Source organism: Labeo rohita, unplaced genomic scaffold, assembly GCF_022985175.1.
Source record: "Labeo rohita strain BAU-BD-2019 unplaced genomic scaffold, IGBB_LRoh.1.0 scaffold_1106, whole genome shotgun sequence".
Taxonomy (NCBI): domain Eukaryota; kingdom Metazoa; phylum Chordata; class Actinopteri; order Cypriniformes; family Cyprinidae; genus Labeo; species Labeo rohita.
This window is the reverse complement of record NW_026127237.1, coordinates 6,660-15,019: the sequence shown is the minus strand read 5'-3', so window position 1 is coordinate 15,019 and position 8,360 is coordinate 6,660. Positions and strand designations below refer to the sequence as shown.

Here is an 8,360-nt window from a genome sequence, read left to right as displayed (position 1 = left end):
CAAATGCCATTGAAAACATTAGAATGCAATATTACGGTCTCTTTTTGTTTAAAGTTATCCAAATAAATATTTGCGTTCCCTGCTTAATGCATGTGCCAAAAAAAAAAAAAAAAAAAAAAAATCATTGTGTTCTCAAACTAACTAATTACCCAGTATTTATTTTTTGAGCTTGGGTGTAATTGAAAGGAAATTACTGATGCAACCGATACAAATACAAATTGAACTATCATCTGAAAAATATTATGTGACATTATATTGCTACAATGTTTTAGTTTGTTTTTGTACAATGTTTCAAATTCCATTTTTTTCTTTCAGCTCAACATATAATGGTCTAATTAACATTATACCATGCTAACATTACAAAACCTGTTTTTTGATATTTTGAATGTGAAGCAAAACTCAAATAATAGACAAAACACCAATAATGAACAATTCTGTACTTTATTTAACGATCACCTTAATCACTGTCATCTTGCTGTAAACAGGACAAAGCAAAGAAAAAAGGAAGAAAAAATTGTGTTAGTGACTTTATTTTCGTCTTCAATTGCATTAAAAAAAAACTCCTCATTTATAAGTTGCTTTGGATAAAAGCGTCTGCTAAATGAATAAATGTAAAATGTAATGTAAATGCATAAGGTAAAATAATTACTCTGGCATTAATTAATTCAATTTATAGTTTTAGGAGAAAAGTTCCGATAATTTAAAAAAGGTAAATCTGATTAAATAATTAATGATGACATTCTTTGATATTAACACACTTAATGTATTTAATTGGTCTACTTTAATGTCAACTACATTTAATCATTTTTTTTTTACAATGGCTTGTCTACAAAAAGTCCAAGGTTAAAGGCTAACGTTAGCTATCAAAAATATTTTCGGGGAAAAAAGGCGAAAAACCATACATTAACGGCTCAAATTTTGTTACAAACTATCATTACAAATATTAAATAGACTGTTCATATGTTGGTGTATCGATGAGCTATAAAGTAGTTTGATTAAAAAAGAAATCATTGAATAAAATTGACGATACTCACCGTGTTTCGGTTCTTCACGTGTTTATCCATGTGTTTATCCGATCCAATTTGAAAGGTGGCGCTGTCTCGAAAAACGAGGGGTCTGAGAATGCGGGACTGTAGATGCAGCAGGCTCCGAGTCTGCAGCTTCATACTCCATTACAGCAGGTGGCGGTTATGCGTTTTAAAAAAGTAGTTACCTCCCGCAAGGTAAGTTTCGCCAGCTCGAGAGAGAACATGAAGGCAGATTGTTTTGTGCTCGGAGTATGCTGTTCTATCGTGGCTTGTACGTATTCTGTTTACAGTCATTCTGTTTGTCCTGGACATGCTTGGTGACGATTCTTCGTCTGTTTATTTTTTAAATCTAAAAAGGCAGAAATCATAGTATACATTTTCAGAGCAGTTGCAAATATTTTTTCGGTCAGTAAATTTTTATTTGAGCCATCTGAATGTAAGCCTATTTATGATCGTGTCGGTAATGTCTTACAGTCACTGTAAAGCAGGTCTCGCACTACAGGAATTTTAACCCGGTTTATCCCGACTTTCCCCTCAGAGGGAGAATCTTGTAGAGGAACTTGATCGATTGATCTGTTCCGATGTTAATTACAGATTTAATCTTGCACCTCCCGATCTCCTCGCACACAAATCGATTGAGACCAAACATGTTTGATATGTAGGATTTTAAATCGGAATGGATGATTACTTCTATTATTACGTAATACTTTAACAACAATGCGCGACCGCAAAACAAGCTGCTGTAGGGGTCCTTTGGGTGGTGGAAATGGAGGAAGGGCTTGTGAAAGTTTTGCAGTAACACCACTGTCTGTATAATGTGTCGAAAACGTACTACAACCGTAAGTAAAAAGAGAATCGCTGGGGTGAAATCGCCTCAGTGTTGAACGTACCGGGTGAGTGTAGAAAACTGTTGGCATGCTAGTCAATTTGTTTACATCACCACATCCAACACAGCTCATTTTATATACAAAAAGAGCATTCAAATATATTTTATAAACAAATCACAAGACTATCCAAACCTCTATAACTCTTTTAGCATATCATGTAAAATATAATTATTATTTTTAGACGCTATTCATTACAGAATCACCCAAGCTTCTAGTTTAATACATTTCTGAACACATTCTTGTATGTATAGCTCTGCGATACATCTGCTGTGTGGGATCACGCGAGGGACATCACTTTTTCTGGCGTTTAGAATATCTTGTAGTGTGTGACGTGCCGTGATTTTTAAATCTTGTAGCCTGTGCTTGTTTAAGATTTGAGGGAAGGCAATCTGTTAAAATTATCCTTTTGTGCGTGCTGTGTCAATTTTATAATTGGTTAGGATTTTAAAACTCCTTTAGTCTGAGTTACATCAATGCATTAAATGCTGCTTGAGAAGACATTCATTATGATTCGCAGGGTCGCTAAACGCAGTGTTCAGTACCAGACTGTTTTGTATTGGGACACTATAATAATTGACCTTTGTTGTGGAGTCATTTGTGTCTACTACTATTTGCCATTCAAGATCTTTAATCTTCTAATTATAGTAGCCTGACTGTTTATTTATATCTCCAGGTGTGTTCGGTGATGATATGACAGTGAAGGTGGGAGATTCAGTCTCTCTAAAGACTGATATGAAGAAAAAGCAAGATGACACAATTCTGTGGTATTTTGAAGACAATCGCATTGCTCTAATCAATCATGGTCCAAGTACAAGCTGTAAATATGAAGGTGAAGGTGGGAGATTCAGAGACAGACTAGAGATAGACTATGAGACTGGATACCTGTCCATCACAGACATCAGATTTGAAGATGATGGATGTTATGAAGCAGAGTTAATCAGAGGCAAAATTCCAGGCAAAACCACAAGCTTGAACAGACCCAGAACATGTGACAGCACAAAAATAATCCACAAAAACAAACTTGGTGACAGCATAAAAAAAATCAATGTTAATGTCAGAGGTGAGTGATTCAATGTCATTTACCATGAAATGTTTTTACAAACGGAATAGTGATTTTTCTATATCGACTATTTAAATTGTGACAATGAGACTCCTTTATTCTTTATTTTATATTAAAGGACTCCCATTGTGCTCATGTTTGACGTTCATTTTATATTCATTAATTTTCCTTATGATTTACATTGTTGCATCAGTTGGTTTCACCCTTTATCTGAACGCTGTTTTAGTTTCTTCAGAGCCCATCTTCCAAAAACACTGCTCTGATTGGTCAACCTGTCCCAGTCTACCCTCAATTTCTAATAAACAATGCCTGTGTTAATATAAAATCACTTGTTTTGGATATAGCTTGATTTGTGAAAACTTAAAAAATAGCCATATTTCACACTGCCTGGCATTGTCTTTTAGAGCTAACGTCTGTAAAATGAATGCCCTGTGTGATGAGTTGCCAGTATTCCTTTTTTTCATAAACACTTTTTTCCTACAGCTAACAATGTACATAATGTCTAACAACGTGTAAAGATTTTTCTGTTGCTACAAATGTACATAACTGACACACTGAACTATATTTTCAACATCATGTCTTGTGTACATTTTTCCTCTTCTTCTTTTTTTTCCTCATGTTTTCCATCATGTATGTGTGGTACAGACAAAAGCGAAGAAAAAGCCACTACAATTGAGACAGGAAATAGTACGTTTTTCTCCTTCTCTGTTTCTTTGTATTATTATTATTATTATTATTATTATTATTATTATTATTATTATTGGCTACAAATGTGCGTAACTGACACATTGAACTATATTTTCAACATCATGTCTTGTGTACATTTTTCCTCTTCTTCTTTTTTTTTTCCTCATGTTTTCCATCATGTATGTGTGGTACAGACAAAAGCGAAGAAAAAACCACTACAATTGAGACAGGAAATAGTACGTTTTTCTCCTTCTCTGTTTCTTTGTATTATTATTATTATTATTATTATTGGCTACAAATGTGCGTAACTGACACATTGAACTATATTTTCAACATCATGTCTTGTGTACATTTTTATTATTCTTTTTCCCTCATGTTTTCCATTTTGTATGTGTGGTACAGCTAAAAACGAAGAAGAATCTTCCAAAATTGAGATAGGAAAAAGTAAGTTTTTCTCCTATTTCGTTGTATTCTTCTTATTCTTCTTTTTTTTTTCCTCATGTTTTCCATCATGTATGTGTGGTATAGACAAAAGTGAAGAAGAATCCACTACAATTAAGACAGGAAATAGTAAGTTTTTCTCCTTCTCTGTTTCTTTGTATTATTATTATTATTATTATTATTATTATTGGCTACAAATGTGCGTAACTGACACATTGAACTATATTTTCAACATCATGTCTTGTGTACATTTTTATTATTCTTTTTCCCTCATGTTTTCCATCTTGTATGTGTGGTACAGCTAAAAACGAAGAAGAATCTTCCAAAATTGAGATAGGTAAAAGTAAGTTTTTCTCCTTCTGTTTCTTCTTCTTCTTCTTCTTCTTCTTCTTCTTCTTCTTTTTTTTATTATTATTATTATTATTATTATTATTATTATTATTATTATTATTATTATTATGTTTTAAGATTTACATAAGGTTGCACCAAATATTTCATAACTGATTTGTAAAAACACAGTGGCGTCTTCCCCCATATTGCTCTCTTTAGCTCTGTCAGCCATTTTCAGTCAGTTAAGATATCAGTTACACCCCCCTCTTTCATCTCAAAATTTTACATTCATAATCCCACAGTTGTTATGCGTTTCTAAGTGTCACACCTTGTAATGGCAGCCATAATCTGCTGATTGGTTGTGACATGTTGTTTTTTTTTTTCTCTCTCTTTTTTTTCTTGGCTGCACTTCCTTACCTGAGCTGTCTTCTTGGACAACAGGGTTAAAAGTCATTAGGCCAGACTCAAGTCTTCAGTGGCATCTATCTTTCTGTCCTCTCTTTCATAAGGCTGCACTTTCTATAGGCTGCATAGTCTCTTTTTCAAAGGTAACATTTTATGTATATGCAGGCTATAATAATGCATTTAATCTCAATCTCATCTCAAGTGTAACCTTAAATGCTAATTTATACATAAAAAATAATTTTAGGTTCTGTGTGACTGCTGCATATCCAGTATGGCCTGACAGTTTTATACATGCTTTTTATATTTCTTAAGTCAGGGCAGCATGAAAATGAGACTGACTTTAATTTAAATGGTACAATACAATTTATATACTTTTTAATGCCAAACGCTTCTCCTGTCTTACTCCGCCTGGACTGTTTTGTTCCGGTTCATGACAGTTAAAAAAAACTCCCATCTCATGTTCTCCATCAACTTTGAAATCGTCCTATATCGCTGTTTTACTTTTTTTTTTTTTTTTTTTTTTTTCTTCACTTTGCAAAGACTGGGTTGGTGCTTCTGCAGCGATGTAGGATGATTTTGAAATGAGTTTTTCGACATGCCCTGACTGTCTTGATTATATGGATTATATAATCTTTATTTTGGAAGTGGACTTCTCCTTTAACCACGTTTAGCTGTGAAACTTGCTAGCAAGCACATTATACGAAAAGACGATTTAGAAGTGAGTTTGGCATCCGATGACCTTTTTAAGGTTGTATATATCTTTTATTAGCATATGTTTATTGTAGTAGGACCAGGTCATTATGATTTGGAAGGCTGGTGAGGTTGATCTCTTTGACCAGTATAGATAAAGGAGGAAATGAGAGTGCTAAAGTAGGAAGCCAGAATTCTGTAAAATGGGAAAATCTCTGCATGTTAAAGTGATCATGAACCAGAAGTTGTGATTTCATTTCAGTATTGTGACAATTTTATGAGTGAAAAGCAATATTGAATTAAAACAAAAGTGTCAGGATTGGTTTTAAAGCACCTTCTTGCCATCTCTTGCATGCAACAAACTAACATTTGGAGTTCAGTGGTTAAGGATTCTCTGCTCAAGCTGTCAAAATGATCTCCTCAGAGAAGGAATGCAAATTTTCAGATTTTGACTAAATATTAAGAAAAAAAGTAATTGAATTAATGTTCGCAACAACACTAATATTTTGTGCTAACAAAGTAAACAGTCAAATTTGATTTCATGTAGACCTTGAAAGAACAAGTCTTTGTAATACGTCTTTATGTAATGATGTCTGTGAGTAAGAGAGTAAGAACACACTGGCATGTTCACTCAGACTAATAACACTGTATCTTTAGTTTTAGGTGTTGTAGCAACAATTGCAGTTGCTGTTCTGCTGGCTGTAGCTGGTGTGATTTGCTGGTGCTACAGGATCTCCAGAAATGGTAAGTATTACCTGCAGATAAAATAGTGAGAGGAAAACATTATGCAAAATTAGAGTTTAATTGTGTGTGTGTGTGTGTGTGATTATTTTTCAAAGCAGTCATGGAGAAAAACAAGTCTGCACGTCTTTTGGAAGATCAGGTAAGATAATGTAGCAGAGACCTGCTTGTCCAATTAAGCAACTTCTGTTTATATCAAACTCATTACATGTCAACACTGTATATATACACAAATAAATGTGAATGAATTTTAAAATAATTAATTAATTTTAAAAATACAGTAAAAACACCAATATTGTGAAATAGTAGTACAATTTAAAATAGCTGTTTATTATTGTAATATATTGTAAAATGCAATTTATTTATTTTAGTGATTAAGCTAAATTTTTAGCATCGTTACTCTAGTTTTCAGTCACGTGATCCTTCAGAAATCGTTCTAAAATGCATTAACCATTTCTTTTTGTGATTTGTTGCTTTCTTACAGAGGAAAGATGACAGTGATGTGCCTTATGAGAATCCTTCCAACGTATTAATTAATTAAATCAGTAAAAAAAAAAAATCTGATTTTACTGAGCCTCTTGAAATCACAGATGTTAAAATGTGCTTGTTCTGTTGAACTGTTGAACACGAAATATATGCAGGCCACACTGATGAATGACAAAGAATTTTTGGAATTAATATTTTGTAAATATTAAACTACTTGTTACTGGAGGTGTATATAATGTTAGTGTGACTTTTTCAGGCTGTTTGTTAGAAGTAATTGCAGGGTTGTTTAATGGAAATATCCTTTGTAAAAGAATGATCTATAATTACTTCTTCAACTTAGCAGGGGCTTTTACAAAGTGACCTACAAATGAGAAATGTCATAGGCTATAGTTAAATGTCTTTGTTTGTTGTTCTGGGTTAGTTAAGTCTGTGTGAAAATGTTGTATCTTCACATATTTCCTGAAGATATCACAGAGGAACATGTACTGTATTAGGGCTGTCACTAAGAATTATTTTGGTATTTGAGTAATCCTTTGATCATTCTGATGACTATTCAACTAATTTGATATCAAAAGCAAGTAATCATATTTTTACTGAATAAAACTATGTAAATACATAATATATTTTAAACAGTAGAACTAATATACATTTAGCATTATAACAAATGACTGCATAGGGCGCCAACGGCGATTGTTTTTACACTTTACTGTGTGATCTAATCCTTGTTTAGTATTGGCTAGATATGGCTATTGGTAGAGACATATCTGTATACAGCTGTGTTATTTTACAGGAGAAAATTGTGTAGCTACTGTACAAATATGACACTCATTTGATGGAGACTGCCAGTGAGATGTCAAGCAATGTAAATGTAAATAAAAGGGCATTGTCAAAACTATCTGGTAATCATTGTGTTTCTGTGCATTCTGTAATTCAGTTTGAACACTCTGCAATTTGTCCTTTAACATATCAGGATTAGACTTTTGATCTATTTATAAAAGCTTTCTATTGCATATACTTACGTTTTCATGAATTCATATTGGAGCAAGAACTAATCATGGAAGGATGAAGTGCTACAGTGGAGATCAAAATTAGAGAAAAAATACTTTTTGTTTTTAAAAATATCGGTAATCTTCAAAATCTTTAAAATAAAATTTAAAGGAATATTAGCTACACTAAAGAACAATTTGTTCAACTTAAAATAATTTTAACCTGCTACCTTAAAATTTTCAGTTCAGTCAACTCAAAAAAAAAAGTTTATTCAACATGAAATGTTAAATTATACAAAGTGACAACTTGGATATTTTACTTGACTGAACTTAAAATTTTAAGGCAGCAGGGTAACAAATTATTTTAAGCTGACTCAACAAATTGTGTTTTTATTTTTTACAGTGTATAGGTACATCACTGTTCGACTAACATGTTTGACAAAATATCCAAGGAACATTATATAAACAAACTAACACATTCACTTACAATAATGACTGCTGGTCATATGAATTAAGGTCTGTCTGTCAGCAGTTATAGCACCTTCAACAGATACTGTAATAAGAGGATAATGTATTGTGCAAAATTAACAGTTAATTGTGTCTGTGCATGTGTGTTCGT

At 32.8% G+C, this 8,360-nt stretch overlaps 1 protein-coding gene across 1 annotated transcript; it reads left to right on the top strand.

Moving 5' to 3' along the window:
* Window positions 1-1,190: 1,190 nt before the first annotated feature.
* LOC127157553 (uncharacterized) lies at window positions 1,191-7,631 on the top strand. The gene is made up of 10 exons (XM_051100777.1): window positions 1,191-1,299; window positions 2,589-2,975; window positions 3,621-3,662; window positions 3,857-3,898; window positions 4,065-4,106; window positions 4,191-4,232; window positions 4,405-4,446; window positions 6,186-6,272; window positions 6,368-6,411; window positions 6,754-7,631. The coding sequence occupies exons 1-10, from the start codon at window positions 1,191-1,193 to the stop codon at window positions 6,808-6,810; spliced, it is 894 nt and encodes a 297-aa protein (XP_050956734.1). The 3' UTR covers window positions 6,811-7,631.
* Window positions 7,632-8,360: the final 729 nt, after the last annotated feature.